This window comes from Oreochromis niloticus, linkage group LG8 (genome assembly GCF_001858045.2).
Source record: "Oreochromis niloticus isolate F11D_XX linkage group LG8, O_niloticus_UMD_NMBU, whole genome shotgun sequence".
Classification (NCBI taxonomy): Eukaryota; Metazoa; Chordata; class Actinopteri; order Cichliformes; family Cichlidae; genus Oreochromis; species Oreochromis niloticus.
Genome location: NC_031973.2, coordinates 20,615,379 through 20,633,786, shown reverse-complemented (window position 1 = coordinate 20,633,786; position 18,408 = coordinate 20,615,379). Strand labels below are relative to the sequence as shown.

At 38.9% G+C, this 18,408-nt stretch overlaps 2 protein-coding genes across 3 annotated transcripts in view; both read left to right on the top strand.

Annotated features, from left to right (window-relative positions):
• Nucleotides 1-9,954, top strand: part of ccz1 (CCZ1 homolog, vacuolar protein trafficking and biogenesis associated) — a 14,513-nt gene extending 4,559 nt beyond the window's left edge. Inside the window, exons 8-17 of the mRNA XM_003438728.4 lie at nt 1,256-1,339; nt 1,968-2,143; nt 2,717-2,798; nt 3,273-3,334; nt 5,423-5,534; nt 5,883-5,916; nt 6,083-6,200; nt 8,446-8,604; nt 9,191-9,318; nt 9,453-9,954. Of these exons, the coding sequence (XP_003438776.1) occupies nt 1,256-1,339; nt 1,968-2,143; nt 2,717-2,798; nt 3,273-3,334; nt 5,423-5,534; nt 5,883-5,916; nt 6,083-6,200; nt 8,446-8,604; nt 9,191-9,318; nt 9,453-9,508 (1,011 nt within the window). The 3' untranslated portion in view covers nt 9,509-9,954. The remainder of the gene's footprint in view (nt 1-1,255; nt 1,340-1,967; nt 2,144-2,716; nt 2,799-3,272; nt 3,335-5,422; nt 5,535-5,882; nt 5,917-6,082; nt 6,201-8,445; nt 8,605-9,190; nt 9,319-9,452) is intronic.
• A 1,756-nt stretch (nt 9,955-11,710) lies between these two features.
• dlgap5 (discs, large (Drosophila) homolog-associated protein 5) lies at nt 11,711-18,355 on the top strand. 2 transcript variants are annotated; one of them, XM_005448133.4, is made up of 19 exons: nt 11,711-11,857; nt 12,792-13,039; nt 13,128-13,309; nt 13,484-13,558; nt 13,682-13,721; nt 13,824-13,901; nt 14,041-14,130; nt 14,240-14,320; nt 14,441-14,478; nt 14,572-14,822; nt 15,446-15,607; nt 15,706-15,794; nt 15,938-16,098; nt 16,182-16,283; nt 16,486-16,738; nt 16,826-17,421; nt 17,546-17,711; nt 17,879-17,922; nt 18,081-18,342. In XM_005448133.4, exons 2-19 carry the CDS (start codon nt 12,802-12,804, stop codon nt 18,189-18,191), a joined length of 2,757 nt encoding a protein of 918 aa, XP_005448190.1. In that variant the 5' UTR covers nt 11,711-11,857; nt 12,792-12,801; the 3' UTR covers nt 18,192-18,342. The 2 variants fall into 2 exon arrangements, with proteins under 2 accessions (XP_005448190.1, XP_003438616.2); XM_003438568.5 differs by lacking the exon at nt 17,879-17,922 and having other exon boundaries at nt 18,081-18,355.
• Nucleotides 18,356-18,408: the final 53 nt, after the last annotated feature.

Below are 18,408 nucleotides of genomic sequence, written 5' to 3'. Positions count from 1 at the left end.
TTTTTCTCTTCTTCAGAACAAAATGTTTATCATTCACATCAAAACGTCCTTTTTGATATTATTTAGTCATTAAACATTCTCGCTTGTCAGCATGACTTTGAACAAACTGCAGATGAGCTGTGGTGTTATTTTGACACAAACATCATTGCTGTTCATTGTTCGTCTGCCGATGATCTACTTAGCAAATTTGAAAGAGTCCTAGAGTGTGTGCTAGTTTACCGTCTTCATAATGGTGATTCGTAAATAGTAAAATAGTTGTTATATATCACTTATCTATTCTTATCTTTCTCAAAGCGCTTTATACAACGTGCCTCATTCACACACATTCATACTCTGAGCAGCACATTGTGACGCACGACTTGGGGTTCAGTATCTATCTGTATTCAAATTACTACTCTAATAAATCTTAAAATAATTTAAATAAATATGTAATTAATATTAAATTACTAATGCTAGAGGTTCACAAACATTTCCCCCTCACAAATACACATTTCACGGCTCTTGAAATGACATGAAATTGTACTATATATTTGTTTGACTTGTTTAGAAATATAGAAAATGTCAAAGGGTTCCTGCTGCTGTGTGTAGTGATACATTTATCTGCTGAATGAAGAAATCTTTGACTTAAAGTTTAGTAAAGTAATTCAAATAAATGTCATTGCTTTTACCACATTTGTGTTAAAATAGTATTTTACTGCATTGGAGGCTTATTCTAATAAAAAGACCTTATTGGCTCAAAGCCATGTAATGACATCCTAGAGTAGTGTTTCTCAACTCTGCACCCCCCAGACGTACTCTGAATTGTTGCAGGGGATTTTTTTTTTTTTTTTTTTTTGTTCATTTTTTAGATGTGTTCTTAATTCCCGAAATTATTCCTGAAATAAATAGTATTTTAAGTTCCTATTATTACTATTTTAAGGTTAATCTATAAGAAAAAAATGACAGACAAAATGTAAAAGTTGTAATCAGCTGAAAACACAGGAAGAAATTAAAAAGAAGGCAACATGGAGTCAGGAAAATACTGTTGTTTCATTCAAATTTAGTGCTGGTCTTTTTCGGTTGTAACACTTCTCATGAAGTCAGGTCTGTGCATTATTTTGAGGGAATCTTGCCTGAAATATGTAATCAAAGGATTACATTACTGGGCGGGAAATGTTGAATCATTGATCTTGAGTGTCATGCACTATCAATTTATACCTGTATGATGCCAAAAATAAGTCATGTTTTAACAATGCTCATTTTCCTCATGCTGTAGCTCTTCAATGGCACCTTTTCCAGAGCAATGCAAGCTGGCGGAGTGGAGCTGCTCATGCAGAAACTTGAGAAATTCTTCTACAGGGTAATAATTACTCACAAGCCATAACATTTTTGTTGCTAGGCGGATATGTTTTGAGTTCAGATCATGCATGCATGTGTATTGACCTTGCTTTGACAGGATGATTCCCAAAGAATGCCAGCATGTGTGTTTTTAACAGAACTCATTTGAGCCTGACTGTCCTTGTTGTCACAAGGGCTTCCCTCACTGATGACAGTTGTCATAGGGACACTGTTTATTTGTGAATACTCCCGTTACTCTTGGAAAGCTGTAAGATGTTTGCAGTCATGGTTGAGGTCTTGATCGTTGTCTTGCCCCCATTATTTGTTTTCACGTCACACTCCTGTCAACTAGCCGGAACATTGCGTTTAAGGAACTGCTTTAAAAATTAATTTCTAATTAGGGAATACCCTTCATCCATTAACACGGGCTTCCCTGTCCACCATGAAATCTAAAGACGGAGAGAAAGAGAGAGGCTGTGGTGTGCTTGTCAAAGGTTGAATGTCAGTGCGGTACAAGTCAAAGAGTTTCTTATTCCTCTTTTCTGTATTGAACTGTAAGCAAGCACTTGTGGGCAGGTAAACTAAACCCTTTCTTTTTTGCGTCTCCTGTGTCTGTGTGTGTCCGTGTGTTATCACGCTGGGGTTTCCAGTATCTGCAGACTCTCCACTTGCAGTCCTGCGACCTGCTCGATGTATTTGGAGGCATCAGCTTCTTCCCATTGGACAAGATGACCTACCTGAAGATCCAGTCTTTTGTCAACAGAGTGGAGGAGAGCCTCAGTCTGATCAAATACACAGCCTTCCTGTATAATGACCAACTTATCTGGTATACATCACTTGTTATTTCTGTGCTTTAAACTCTGTTTGTCCATCAAACCCACCGTCTGTCAAATTTGACTGAGCCATCCGGTGTACTAAGGTAAAATCCCAGTGCTGGCATCAGCAAACGAATAATGGCATGCTGGGTAAACAGTGGTGGTTCTAAACACAGCAGTTAATCCTCTTTGTGGTTTATGCGCTCCCTGACATGTCACTTGTTTTTAATTGTGCTGTCAGCCCCCCGGCTCGGTGTGTAAGCACAGGGGGAATTACATGATTGCTAATGAAATTACTTGAGAGCAGCATAATCGTTCACTGTGAACTGAAGATGGACAAACAGGAAGGAATATTTAATTACTGTGCAAATTAAGCAGCTGCATCTGCTGCACAGCACTCATTGTATCCCATTTATAGCCACTGCTGAACAGCAAACAGTAAGGCATTTTGTCTTATTATCTATCCAGTGATCCATAACACACACCTGATAAAAATTAATCCATGCATTTAGTCTTTTTTTTTTTCATTAGTGCAATGTGAAGTTTATAAGGTGTCATTTTTGGCATCGTGGTCGTGTTTACAGGAGCGGGCTGGAACAAGATGACATGAGGATCCTGTACAAATATCTGACCACCTCGCTTTTCCCCAGACACTCGGAACCAGAGGTAGGTGGAGTGAAAAAAGTAGCTGAAGAAAGTAAAGTTTACATTTTGAGAACTTCTGCAGAACTCCAACTCACTAGATTATTTTAAGGGCGAATCGAGGAATAGTCGAAGGAAATGTCATGACTGTAGAGAAGAGGGTCACTGCTTCACTATATTGCATAGTGTATATATATATGACAACATGGCTAACTTGTCTTGATAACTCTGTACAACTAATGATATCCACCGTCATTAACATCATACAAAGCTACTGTAGCATTTAGAGCAGTTTGGCTCACTGGGATCATTTGCACAAACGTTGACCCCATTATCTGAAACTTTGGCTGTGTTTAATATGAATATCTGACATTTTAATAATATAATGATTATTTTCTGACAGAAAATATGACCTAAAATAAGGAAAGTATAATGGATCTACTTAAATAATTGGCTAAACAATCCATAATTTTACTCTCTTGTATTTGCTTGTTTCAGTTGGCTGGCAGGGACTCCCCGATGAGACCAGAAGTTGCTGGAAATTTGCTGCACTATGGGAGGTAAGTCTATGATCCCTGCGCCCATCTCTTTTAATCCAACCCCCTGCAGTGGTGCAGTTACTAGAATAATGTCATTCATGGGCCAAGGCATCCCAGATACATCAAAAGGCATGTTCTGGATGCACATATGAATGATAAGATACAGATGCATGTGTGTGACACCATGTGTGATTTCGACCCACTGACAAGCAAATTAGATAACGAGGTAACTCCCTTGGCTAACACATCGTAGTGTTAGCCAAGGGGTGGAGTATCACTCCAACCTCGAGAAGTTTCAACTTTCTATTCTGTTTCCGTGTCCATGTGTAACAGGAGAAAGTTTGCTCAGGTGTTGCCTCCCTGCCAAAGCTTATGTCTGCATGCTGCTTAAATAACTTGTGTCTCACGATGATGTAAAGTTGCTACAGTGGTCCGAGTCTGACTCCTGCTGAAATTACACGGGACAGACGACACAGCGTTTCTTGAAAAATGCTGAGAATTTTTTTTTTAATCAAGACAAGGTGTTGCAATAATGGAAGTTGCAGAGGATTGCAGAGTCTGTTGGACAGCACTACACGATAGACGTGCGTTTAATTGGAAACATTAAAATGTTACACGTAATTTTAAGTGGTTTCTTTAAATTCCTGTGTAACTATATAATAGTGAATTCGTTGTTCTGTTGTGAACAAAAGGCATAAACGGTTTTTGCTCCTGAGGACATTAAGCTCATATTTGTGTGGTAAATTCCTGATTAGATTTGGTGCCATCCATTATTGGCTTTAGGCTAATGTGCTACTTTACTACAACTGGTGATTATTCCAGAGAAACTTGCACTGATGATTCTAAACACATCAGTCAAAACAAATAATTAGGACATTCCTGACTTCACAGCAATCTTTTGAGGGTGCTGAAGTTTCTGTATTTCTGTAAATTTCATTAGCGTTCACTACAAAAAATTAAATATCTGAGTTTTCGATTCTTTAAACTCAAGACATCAATACACAAGCTTGGTTTCAGGGAAAATACACCACACCATTTCAAGATACACTCTGCAATTTATCTGACAGAGCTACTTCTCCTGCGCCTAACATAGAGCTTTTTGAATCTTTCAGTTTCTCTGTTTAAGGTTATTTCTGCTTTCCTGTAATCTCCACTGTCCTATAGGTTTCTCTCTATTGTTGTCTCTGTTGCGGTTCAGAACCTTTTTGAAGTAGGCCAAGTTTCTCTGAGAGAGGAAGAAGTGCTTTTTCCAGCTTCTTTAATACCAAATTAAGAGGTGATACAGCTTGAGGACAGCTTTTCTTTTTCACTGTTCTTCCCATTGTTGGTTGTCTGCACTGTCTTATTTTAAAATTTAGACTTAATTAGTAAAGTATAGTCAAAGTTTTGTTTGTATTTGGCTGTAATGTATTGGATGTGATCAAATTTGACCTGCTGGTGGTGCTAAAGAGAGAAGTAAAGTGCATACTTCGTCTTCCGGAGATTACAAATACATCTACGCAATTTCAGGGCCATCCATCCAACAGATGTTGAGATAGTAGATAGATTCATAGAAATCTAATGTGATTAGAAATAATACCTTAACTGCTTCCCAGAGGATGAGCTTTTCCTGTTTTGGAAACCTCATGTGCTCCCAGCATCACGCAGTCTTAATATTTTCATTCCCATCATTCTTCAGGTTCATTTCTTAACTCTTTCCCCCATAAAGACAACATTTGACGACCTCCCCTGTACCCTTAATGACAAGTTTATATCAGTATATTTTAATAAAGATGTGGTTTGATAACCATTAAAATAGTTTCCAGGTTTTTCTAAGGGTAGCTGCATTGGCAGAGACCACTCTCTCTTACGTCTGATTCACATCCAGTCATGTTGTTCAATAAGCAGGCCTGACATATGATAGAAACCGTTCAGTTCAGGGTTACTCCTGGTTTCAAGGGGTAAAGAGTCAATAGTATCGTGTGCTTTTGTTTTTTGGTGTGTTTTTTGGGCACCAACTGAGCTTTCTGATTTTCAGTCATTTGGTTTTGCGTAATTAGATCATCAGTTTTGATTTTGATACCTGGTCTGTGAATATGAACCCAGGCACACTGCATCTGTCTTTTTCAGGTTTTTGACAGGACCTGCAAATCTGAAAGATCCGGAGGCCAAATTCCGATTCCCAAAAATATTCGTCTCTGCAGAGGACGGCTACGAGGAGCTGCATCTGATTGTTTACAAGGTACAGTAGGTTAAATGCGACACTCTGGCATGACAGGCTTGTTTCATTTCTCTTGATTTATTCAGTTTTCATTCTTCTTCTTTTTTCTAATGCATTGAAAATGAGTGGGCAGTTGTTATTCATTTTTTAGGAGGATTCTTGTAATCTGTGACTGGGGGGATTTAACTTTTTTTTCTGTTTATGAACAGTAGATTTGGGATAAAATATATTCCACTGCTCTATCAAACAATGTGGACTTCAGGGATTAGTGCGCTGAATTTTAAAATGATGAAGTATATCCCGCACATTAGTGTGATTTCTGGCCTGTGTGACCTTGATTTTAACCTGCAGTGATCTGCTTTTTTCCAGGCAATGAGCGCAGCAGCTTGTTTTATGATCAGTGGTAAGTGTGTGTGCCCTCCCGGTTTAATGACGAAAGTTCACTTTCATTTTGCTTTTTTAAGTCCTGCATTTTGATGTTTTTGCTGCTCTTATAAAACGTAATTATTACATTTTCCTCACCTCATGTCCAGTAACAGCTGACAGTTCACTCCTCTGTTTCCTAATAGCCTCTGTGGAGCTGACGAGGGAGTTCTGCGAGCAGTTGGACAGCTTGGTGGGCCCTCAGCTTACTTTGCTGGCATCTGATATTTGTGAACAGTTCACAATCAACCGCAGGATATCAGGGTCTGTTGAAATTTCTCCTCTTTCCTAGCTTTTAGCTTGGCATGTTCCTGATCTAGTCTCTATGTGGTGCTGCTACGCTTACCTCAGCTTCATTTTACAGAGAATACAGGGCACAATGATGCACCTCTGGGCAAATTACAAATATTGTTAATATAAAAAGTGATACGGACAAGATGCCATACCTGCAGCAGATATTTATTCATTTTATTTTAAAATTATACATAAAGATTGCAACACAAAACCAGGGTTTAGAAACTAGACATACATCTTATTGTTTGTAGCTCAAGAGCTTAATATCATATGTTTACAACATTGAAGGACTATTTGTGTGCTTACAGTATTGTGCAAAAATCTTGAGCCACCCCTTATTTATTTATATTTTGCTTCCAAGCAGCCAGACTTTCTTGTACTATTATAACATATAAAACTGCATCTTTAGATACTTTGTTACTAGCAGCCTGGCACAAAAACACATCAAAGTTTTCCCAAATCCTTAGTTAAATCTTCAAAAAATGGCAAAGAGAACACAGTTTGACATGCATGAAATTGTATTTTTGCACCAAGGAGTTTGATTTTGTGCAGTGTGTCGTGAAGAAATGTGGAGAAACTTTACAAGTGGCTGTCAAGAAGTATTTTTTTAAAGAACTGGAGTGAAAATAAGTGGCGACTAACTAGAGTGATGAATCCACATTTGAAATGTTTGGTTCAACTTTTCATCAGTATGTACTGAGGAGGTCAGGTGAACAGTATAACACTGAGTTTCTGCTTGGTGGAGGCTTTATCATGGTTTGGGCTTCGTTGCAGCCAGTGGGGATCTTGCCAAAATTGATGGAACCCAGAAAAGTACCAGCAGGTTTGGTCCACCATCAAATACCACTAGAAAGCATTTGATTGGCTCCAGCATCATTTTTCAGCAGTGATCCCAGACCCAAGGTGAAAAACATACCTGGGTAGAAAAACACAGGACGAACACTGTCAGTCACTATCAGCAGACTGGAGAACTATTCCTGAAGACTACTTAAAGTAATGATAAGAAATTTACCTCTGAGAGTTCAGGCTGTGTTGAAAAATAGAGGTGGTCATACCAAATATGGATCATTAAGCTCATTAGAGCTCATATTACTGTATTTCCAGTATGTTTGCACTTGTTTCAACAAGTCGCTCCACCTGTTTCCTATTTCCAAGCAAACTGAAGCACTTGAAGGGTGGCTCAAGACTTTTGCACATTACTGTATTCAAAATAAATTAAATTAAATAGTTTTTTTCTACTCGTGCCTTTGTACAATATCAGTAAGACGGGGAGGATATTTAAAGGTAATCTGGACTCCAAAATTAGAAAATGAGGCTAGAAAAGAGCGGTCTCAGGTCTCTTTTCAGAATAACATACCTTAATGTCATTCGTGCATCATATTTGTAAGTATCAATGACATTTGTGTTTCTGTCAGTCAGTCTGCTATAACTAGAAAGTTGATTGATTTGTGTGCTTGGTGATTACACTTCCCACTTTGCTTGTCATTGGCCTGTAGCATTAGCTCTGCCTGGCTGGCAGTGATAGATGAGACTCTTAATATCACTGGGTCGCATCATGTCACTACTTAGGGGTAACTCAAGCAGTACGGCTTTAAGGACTGGCATCCTGGTCAACGCTCCTTTAATCCCAGCAGTTAGCTTCAGACAAGGCCCAGCAGGTAATCCAAACCTGACCGAGACAGTTTGATGGGCTCCTTTTTAATCACCCTAGTGAAGAATCCACTCAATAAATAATGCTTCTGCAAATTTATCAGCTGGCTTTCAGGTCTGTGTCCTGGTTTGGCCTCATCCAATGGTAAATAATTACACACATCATGTATAAAAATCACCTATTTGAATACATTCACACATGTCCATAGATGCAGTTTAGGCACTTTTGTTATGTAAACTCCAGGTCATTAACTTGGCACAGCGTGGGTAACAAATGAAGCAGGGCTAAGTAAAATGATACCTTGGTTTAATGGTTCATTTGGTAACAGTATGATTTTAGAGACTGGCCCAGCCTCTTTAACTTTGTCTCTTACTCTAACTGATCTTACTGGATATCAAGGTAACACACATTTCATGCAGATTTTGAAAAGCTGTGCTGCCACCTTAAAGTCATAAATCTCAGGTTCTCTAAACTATCAGGTATAAAGGATAATTTGTAATACCAACATTTTATCGGCACTTTCTATAAGTTGCTTAACTTTTTGCTTACTTTTGTTACCTTCAGGCCAGAAAAGGAGCCCCAGTTTAAGTTCATTTACTTCAACCACATGAACCTGGCAGAGAAGAGCACCATCCACATGAGGAAGACCGCCAGTGTTTGCCTCACCTCTGTCCATCCTGACCTCATGAAGATCCTGGGAGATATCAATTGTGACTTTGCCAGGTAAAATCAGAGGACACCTTAGTGAAACCTAAGCTATATTTACTAAGTGCCATCAGACATTTCTTCGAGTTTTCTCTAATGACAGTTCACAGATAAGATAGGTGGTACTGCTGGTGTTCCTAATGGTGACCAGAGAGGAGAAAGAATTGATTAGTTTGGTTTATATAAAAATAAATCATAATAATAAGAAGAAGAAGAAGAAGAAGAAGAAGAAGAAGAAGAAGAAGAAGAAGAAGAAGAAGAAGAAGAGAGATCACAGCAGCATTAGACCATCTTTAGTTGTGTATTTTAGAATCAAACAAAGAAGATGTGTACAAGTACAAACTCATTTTCCGAGCATTTCAGCACAGCCGTGTAATTTTCAGTTGTATTACGACACTCCTGGGATCTTTGCATATCCACATTCTTTCCGTCTTTGAAGCAACTTATTACACTGCAATCCTGCAGTGTAATAAGTTGGGTTTTTTTGAGTAGGTTAAAATGTTCTCTGGTACATTACTATACATGATCTCTAAAGCAACAAAGAGCCTACTGTGAACGTGGTGGACACCTTCGTTTGAAACGGATAGTTCTTTCTGTCTACCAGGGTTGACGAAGATGAGGAAATCATCGTAAAAGCTATGACAGACTACTGGGTAGTCGGCAAAAAGTCAGACCAGAGAGAACTGTACGTGATCCTGAATCAGAAGAACGCCAATCTGATCGAAGTAAACGGTACGTGTCCCCTATTTGGCAAAAAGTAAATGTGTGTCATTCTTACCAAAAATACACCATCTGTCTCAGTAATCTCCTCTTCTCCTTAAGTTGACCCTTGTCTTTTTTTTTCTTTCTTTTTTTTTTTACTACAGAGGAAGTTAAGCGGCTTTGTGCGACGCAGTTCAACAACATATTTTTCTTGGACTGATGGTGAAGACACTAAAAACTGTTGCAGGGTATCTTGACAGCATCAGCGTAATGCAATAATTGCATCGTGAAATGAACAATAACAATGAAAAGATTCCTCACATCATTTTGTTTTTTTATTTAACCTTGAAAAATTGTAATTTTTCTTCTGTAATTAAGTGTAAAAAAAAAGGCAAAAAATCCAGGTTTTGACTGTATGTGTAATTTGCTTTCTTTCATTTTCTTTGTACATACTTGAGCGATTTTAAACAATTTTCTTTCACATTAAAATGTGTTCATACACTTTTATAATGAATACATGACACTTTTTCAAATTTATTTAAAAACTGACATGCTCATACTCCGGCTTTATTTGATTATTCCGTGATTGTTTTCCGATGCCATGTCAAAAGATTTGTGGTTTGTAAACAACTGCCCTAACTTTAAATAAATTAAGAACCAATTTTCTGCAGTGTACTGAATATTTTAAGTCTTTTTGGCTTTAGACACAAAAGCGAGTAAAGGTTTTGGAAACTCCATAACATCATGGTGATCATGAGTCACTGAACTCAGGAAAACTCATTAAAATGTAAAGAATAATAAGGTGTGGGTCACCTCTTTGATAACTGTTTGGTGCAAATTAATTGAAGGTAAGTGAGTAGATGGTAGCATTACTTAGGTTTTTGTGGCCTGTTTTCTTTGTTTTGCTTTGTTGGGAGGTATTTTCCACTTTATAACAAAGACATCTGTTCAAAATTACTAATTGCAGTTACTTTAAAACTAAGAAGGATGAGGTTGGGCTAGAATAACCCAAAGATTAACTTGTGATGAACTCCTGGAGCACTTGAAACATGCCAGCGATCAAAGAAATCTACTGTTCCATGGTTCTTGGTAAATAACTGAGAGAGCACTGAATTCTTGGCACCTATGACATATTAAGCTTGTAATATCTTTTTTTTGGTGCTTTTACAGGAAATGTAGTTAGCTAAATCTTACAAAAAAATCTCATGAATTAGGCCTGAACGGCTTTTTCTTTTGGTTTTGTGTGTACTACATCCTAACTTGTACTCCATCTTTTGTCCTGCGGGGAAAAGGACAGAAAATGCGATGACATATTATCTATTAAAAAACACAGTTGTGAGTTTGTTGACAGAGAGGTTAGAAATGTAATATTTAGTCAGGTTTTTCTTAATGACTTTTAAAACACGTGTTGTTACTATTTTAGGACTTAAATCCACCATAACACAAAAATGATCATGACTCAAAAATGTATTTGTGTTGATGTTACTTCACTTGGCTGTTGAACTACACTTTACAGAGTTTCATGTGGAGAGAAAAGTGTGTACAGTTCTATATGCTGTTGGAAATTTTCTCACCTGTTTATGCTCTCCTTGTTTGAGTTATGACTTTGTCGCTGGTCTGAGAGTCAATTCTGGTCTAACAGGCAAGTTACACAAGAGTTTGAATGAAGTCTGCACAAGGTACACAAAGGAATAAACGGAGTGTGTGTATAGCGCTCGCCGCAGTGGCCCCCCGCCCCCCTGCCCCCAAGCTAGGCGACTGGCTCCAGCACATCCTAGGAACAACATCAAGATCTCTGTCCAGAAGAGTGCAGTCCTAGGAACAGCTACTGCGCAGGACCCTGAAGCTCCCAAGGCCTAAGTTTGAAGGATAAAGACCACCCACAGGGGGAAGAGGAGAAAAAAAATAGAGAGATATTGTAATTTGGCTTCAAAATGTCACTTTTTAAATCTTCTAATTGAGAAATTTATTAAACTTATTTATGATGAACACTTTTATTTGCATCACATTGTACAATCATTTCATTAGTTTTCTGTGGATGCATGTGTATTTTTATTATGAGTTGCTTTGCAAAGTAACAAATAATTCATTTCATTCCACATGGATTTAACCCACATAGCTGATTGCTGATTATAAATAACTCCCCTGTTTAACTATATCAGCTGAACAACTTAATAGAAATACTAATTGTTACCCTTCCTACTGTATGCCTGATTTTATCAGACACGTGCATGTGTAATTATACAGGGTTTGACCTTTTTTAAAAAAATTTATTCGAAGCAAACGTTTTTATAGAAATTTTTCTCCACTTTTCTGGATTAATTTCAGCCTACAATGGAAAGTTGTTACAACAGCAACAAAATAATCAGAAGAAGAAGAAAAGAAACTAACCAATCAGGGCTCATGTACGACTTACAGCCAATCAGCGTAAACTTGGACAAATTTTAAAAACTCACCCGCCATGATTGTTATGCTTCTGCACTGAGCGTGTACGTTGTGCTGTCAGGTTTTAGTAAGTAGACAAAAAAGAAAAGGAAAAAATTTGTACCTCTTTGGAAAAAGAAAAAAGGTAAGTTGGGTTTTTAATCATAAAAGTTGTTCACTTACAGATATTTGTTAACGGAACGGTGAACTCTGCGCGAGGCTTTCTGTCAACAGTCGCGGTGGAGTGGGTTACAAAACTAGCATTGGTTGAATAAGTAGCTCATGTTCGTGGTTCGCCTTTGAAAGTATCTATTTCTACTCACTGCAGTTTTTAGTAGCAGTAGAACAAAACACTGTGCTGGTTCACGTTTATTTTCTCCACTTTTTGCCTTATTATATTTTGCTTTTACTCAGGTCTACATATATATATATATATATATATATATATATATATATATATATATATATATATATATATATAACGTCTCCTTCAAATCGTACTTTAATCCATTAATACTGACGTTGACGTTTGGTTGCAGACAAACCACCAAGGAGAAAAATTAAGCCATCTCGACGCCATTCCTGTCGTTGCTTTAACGCAATTGTTTGTAAGAATTTCCGGAGAATAAGAAAAGCGGGAGGGGAAAAAAAACAGCGTCAATATTTTTGATCTGTTGTTGGTTACGTCTGCAACCTTGTAGCTAAACAGGCCAAAATGAAGCCGTTTTTGCCGTGTTACCATTTATAGTGCCAGGCCTACACCACATACTAAGAGGTGTTTTTCTTGTTTTTTTTTTTGTTTTTTTTTTTCCTGACATCTCTTGCTCAGTACATTGTCCATGTTTTGGGAATTATTTTTTGTGTGGTTTTAAAATTGCCACCACATGAATAATGACACTAATACGTTTAAAAGGGGCTGGGGATTACAACACAAAAAACGAAAATGTTTGCCATTCAGTTTTTGATCCCTCTCATTTTTATCTAATATGACAAATGTCTCCTAATGTCTGTAATATCCATTGCATGCAATCTGCAGTACCTTTCAAAACATTATCTGTTTCCCTTCTTGAAAAATCCAGATACCTGATTATGGAGTCACGATTCGCTCACCTGCGGCAGCGGGACACCAGTGTGTCGATGCTTAGGGTAAAAATGTCTCGGAGAAGGTCTCATTCCCAGAAGGAGAATCGAGAACGTAACGTGAACACCCGCAGGCAGCTGGATAAACTCCAAGAGCTGGAAATGTCCTCCCTGGATGCCTCTATTGCAGTGGCCAATATGTCAATCATACAAGAGAAGACGAAAAACAATGAAAAACCTGTTAAAGGTACGGCTTCACAGTTTAAAAAATAAAAAAAATGCACTGCTCTAGCGCTAGCTGATTTGTGCCCTTTCCCATGCTTATTCCTCCACAGGAAAAGCAGTGGAAGATAGGCTGAAACAGCTCGAGCGCTGGAAGGAGCGGAAGGCTCTTGAGAAGGAGAAAGAGAAGAGGGAAAGGGAACGTAAAGGGGTGTTTAAGATTGGTCTGTATCATCCAACGGGAACCATTACCTCACTACCTGCTGTCCCAGATGCCTCAACAAAAATCAAAGAGGTAAGAAGGGACTTATCAAAAACACGTTAGATAATTTATTATAAAATATGTCTGTGAATCACACTACTTCCCTATCTTTTTGTTGGTTCTTTCATAATTGTGATGACCACGTGATACAAGAGGATATGTTTTTTGGTCTCAGTGGAATTTTTTTTTTTTTGGTTACGTTTTCAGAAAAAGGCGAACACAGCTCCATCCCAAAGTATTAGAGTCACTCGTTCAATGAAACAGCAGCAGCAAGTGCAGAAGGTACTGTTTTCTTCCACACATGCACCATTGTTTTCACAAGTTTCGTATTTACCTATTATTTAAAAAAAAAAAAAAAAACTAATACTTTGTTCATTTGTTTTTCTATTGCCTCAATTTCTGCAGCCTCTGAAGATACAAGATCCAAATACTGGAGTAAAGAAGGGTAAATTAACTGAAGCTCCTTAACTGAATTTTTATTTCATTTTTTTAAATGCAGCTTTAGATTAGAAGCAGTTTTAGTAATGACCTTCTTCTCTTTCTGTAGGACAACCTGCTGTGGAAAGATCAACAAGGACCCGGGTAGCTTCTGCCAAGCCTGCATCAACTACAACCAAGACCAAAGGTACAAATAATTTAAAAAAAAAACAAAAAAAAACTGCCCTTGAAACCAGCCATTGTGCTTTTTTTTTGTTTTGTTTTGCAGTACTGCATTCCTGTGTTTAGCTCTTAATTTGTGTCTGTATTATCCCATTCTACCATAGAAGCACCTGCCGTACAAGCTTTGTCAACCAGATCGGCCAACAGACCTCCAGTTCTTGTGGTAAAAGGCAAACCTAAGGACAAGACTGCAGGTATTGTCTGGTTTGGAAGCTCTTTTCATATCGAAACTGGGGAGGGAAGTTAAGAAATGGCATTGAGGTTTAAAACATAAATGGATATGTGTTTAATGTCTCTCACCAGTGTCCGATGCAAGAACCACAAGGAGCCGAGCAAATCTTAATCCTGTGGCTCCCCTGTCTGGTGCACAAAGGAACTGTAAAGGTATCATGAACCAAAAAAACCAAAACAAAATAGTTCCAAATGTGTCTGCCTCACTTTACATTGTGAACAGTTGTTGGAAGTTCTCTCACCATTTTTGTTTTCCTTCTTTATAAAACACAGAAGCAGTCAATGATGCCATCCATCATGCTGTCTCAGAGGTGAGCAGTTCAGTGAAGCACACGACAAACTAAACCTGTGATAAATTTAAGTAACTTGGAGTTTAATTGCTTTGCTGCTCCTGTCGTGTGCAGGAACCTGAGCTGACAGAGCCTGAGATGCAGGACATTGAGAAAACACCTAGTCCTCCCAGCCCGACACCATGTGCTGAGGAAGAAGACATGGTGGTGGATCAGTCTCCAGCCAAGCCTGTTCCTGCCGATCTCGTCCCATCTACATCCTCATTTGCTCCAGAAGGTTTTCTCTTCCAGGCTCCGACTGGCTTGTCATCCTTCAAGTTTGAGCCTCTCACACCTCGTTCAGCAGACTCCTTCCTTACACCAAGGTCTGCTTCTTTTTTCCTTTTCATCTGCTCATATTTTCCTTTTGCTGAATATATACTGAAACACTGATGTTGGTAACAGTATTGCAAAACACCAATTAATAGATGTGTTTACTGCTGTTGTTACTCAGCATTACTGTGAGGAGTCAGGCAGTAGTGTATTATATACTTCACACTGTGTACATTATAACATACCATAATAGACCCATTTCTGTAATATACTTACACATCTCTATTATTGCTAATTTATATTGTAATATATCTATATCACGACTAAAGCACTTTCTGGATGGATGCAAACTGCATTTCGTTGCCCTGTACCTGTGACATGTGCAATGACAATAAAGTTGAATTCTATTCTATTCTATTCTATTCTATTCTATTCTATTATAGTATTCTGTTTAGGGTGTCTGCAAGTTTAATACTATACCAGAGTATTGATCTATATCACAGGAGGAAGCAATGTTATATTTTAGTACTGATATTTCTGTTTGTTATGATGTTGCAGATTTTTTTTTTTTTTTTTTTTTTTTTTTTTTTTCTTTTCTTTTGGGCCCTTTTTAAAGAAAATATGTAGGCTTTAAAATTTCAGTCAATCTAAAAGCAGTGCTGTTCTTTCCATCCAGCTCCAGCTTCAACCTTCCACCAGCCACCGTATTCAGTGATGAGCAGAGCGAATCGTGTCCACCTAAATCTCCTCTGCGCTCTCCTCCTCATACGTCTCCCACAGTTGCCCCTCCAAGTCCAGGTGGATCAGTGGAAACAAAGCACGACGTACCATATTTCAGGTACTTTTAATATTTCAATATTAAAAAAGTCATCCATTGTTTGGTGTTTTTAAAAAAGAACACTATTTTTTAAAAACATTTTCTTTTAAATTCTTCAGATCAGAAATGGCCAATGAGACAGAGAGACTGACGAGCTTGTCTCTCCACTGGGAGTCTAAAGTGGAGGATGAGTCCATCCCAGAAGAAAGTGAGTTTATCTTCTTCACCAATTGATTATTAAAATCTTGAATATTTAATTTTGGATCTGTAGATAGTGGTTGTCTTCATATGAGGAAAATGGTGGATTTCTCTGACTAATAGTAATTTTATCTTTTTTCTCATCGTGTTCAGTGAGAGATCGCATGCGCACAGCTGTTGGCCAAGCACGGCTGTTGATGAAAGAACGCTTCAACCAATTCAGCGGTCTGGTGGACGACTGTGAGCTAGGCCGGGGGGAGAAGATCACCACCTGCACTGACCTGCAGGGGTTCTGGGACATGGTTTATTACCAGGTGATGCCTCAAAAGAGAGGTGCAACACACACAAACAAGGAGAAGAGGCCTAATATCTGTTTTGTACTCTTTCCGCATTCCAGGTCGAGGATGTCAACAAGAAGTTTGACGCTCTCAAAGAAGCAGAGGGCCGAGGCTGGGTGGAGGAGCACAAGCCTCCACCACGACAGAAGAAAGTAGTGAAGGTGAAGATTCCTAATTTAAGCTTTGGTTTAATAACACTGCTTTACTTTTGTCAACACACAGCTGTGCCATCATAAAACTGACTGTATTAACACATCACCCTACTAATCGGTGTTAGTGGGTCTTATGGTTGTTGTTTCTGTAGTCATTTGCATATGAAGGCCTCTGTGTTTAAGAAAGCAGCTTGTCCCGTCTTTTTAACAGAAACAGCCAGCAGCACCTGCCAAACCTGCAGGAACTAATGCAGCAGCTAAGGCTCGTCTAGCTGCCGCAAAAGCAGCCATGAAAGCCAAAAAGCAGGCAGCTGAAGCAGAGAAGGCAGCTGGTGCTGCTAACACTGAAGATGGCCTCGTCTTGAGCTCTCAGAATCCACACCCACAGGCAGGGGCCCAAAAACAGGACACAGTGGTCTTTGATGGAGGCTTTTTCCAGGTGGAGAGCCCAGCTAAACAATCAGGTGACTTGCATGCCAAAAGTTTGGAGTTTGGATGACTCTGGATTTGGTCTAATCATGTTGCACATGTTGGTTTTTTTCTTTGTTCAGTTAGGAGATCCAGCCATTTGAATGCTGCTGTGCTGCCTGGGGTCTCTCCTTGCTCCACATATCTCTCACCTAGAAGGGTCACCCGGCGCTCCCTTGCGTTGGCTCAGACACCTGTTCAACATGTCCACACACCCGCACACCTCCGCCTCACCCTCAGACAAACCCCAGAACCAAAGTCTCAGTGCGGCACTCCTCAGGCGACCCACAGCAGAAGGGACACTGTGAACATCTCTATGGATTTCTCACCTGTCAAGGAAGTGATTTCAGATGACACCCAAACTGACGGATGCCCTGCACAAGTGTCAGAAAAAGTCTCCACAGACATTCCCTCTGTTCCACAACTGCTTCCAGCAATCTGTTTAGTCAAGGAGCTGGACGAGCCAGCCGAGGATGTAACTGTTGACGGTCCTGTCAGTCCAGCAGTTCCAGTCTCTCCGTGCAAACAACCTGCCGTGTCCCCAGCCCCTGAGCCCTCATCAGCCCTGAGCTTTACACTGTCGCCCTGTGCAACTCCCAGCCAACCTTCAGTCTCCTCACCTGCTGTGCAAGGCCTCGTGGAGACTCTGTGTCACACACCAGACAGCACAGTCGTTGAGGTAAACAAATTTTTATTTTTTTTTTCCCAATTCTGTGTTGTGCCTCAGATTTTGTGGGTTGGGGTTTTGTTTTTAAGCTATGTAATGAATCAGTTCAATCAAGATACCTGTTTTGTAATTTTAGGAAATTTCTGGACTGGATTTTGAGAGATACCTCCAGCCCTCAGACAGATGCAGCCTGACACCAAGGGACACGGTTGCAACAGAGACGCTGTCACCCATGGCAGTGGATGTAGAGATGGAGAGTCCTAAAAGACAACCTACGGACTTTCTCACTGAGAAAGAGTCTGGTAAGACTAATGTTTTATAACTTGGCAACACTAACTGAGAGATGATGAGATTTTTATGTTGATGTGTTGTGGGTTTTTTTGTTTTGGGGGGTTTTTTTTGTCACCACATTTTAAAAACTGCACATTTTCAGTTTTATTCATTCTTTTGCTCACTTCTGTCACGACAGCACTGCCAGCGGTGTCTTCGGTGTTAACTCCTCACTCACGACAGGTCAAAGTTTTTCCACTTCTTTTCTTCTAAACACTAGGGTTTTAAATGCGCATGGAGTGGTTAAGTAGTTATTTTTTCCAGCCTATATATTGCCTAATGTTTTGTCCAAAATTCTTTTTTTTCTTTTTTTTTCTTTTTTTTTTGTCTTTATTCTTTAGGTACAGACAGCAGAGTCTGCCTTGCTTCTGTTCACCCCAGACCTGAAGGACAAGATACGCCAGTCAGTCTGTCCGAGTGACCTCATGGTCTTCACCCCTCCTAACATTTAGTAAAGACTTGTTTTGTTTTATTTTTGACTTGTTTTAGTAACTTTTTACTGTTTTTTATATTAAAAAAGGATTTTTGACGTTCTTAGATGAGTAGAAAAGTTTTTTTTCACACAAAGTTCTAATTAAAGTTTTGGTTACAACCAATAAAGAACCCTGTATCTATATCCAATCACAAATGGACAAAATACTCAATGCTGTTATTACTGACTGCTTTTAT

Coding starts and splice junctions, on each gene's coding strand:
- dlgap5 (XM_005448133.4), top strand. CDS start 12,802: ATGGAGTCACGATTCGCTCACCTGCGGCAGCGGGACACCAGTGTGTCG. Junction 14,823..15,445: donor GACTCCTTCCTTACACCAAG/GTCTGCTTCTTT, acceptor CTTTCCATCCAG/CTCCAGCTTCAACCTTCCAC. Junction 16,284..16,485: donor GACAGAAGAAAGTAGTGAAG/GTGAAGATTCCT, acceptor TCTTTTTAACAG/AAACAGCCAGCAGCACCTGC.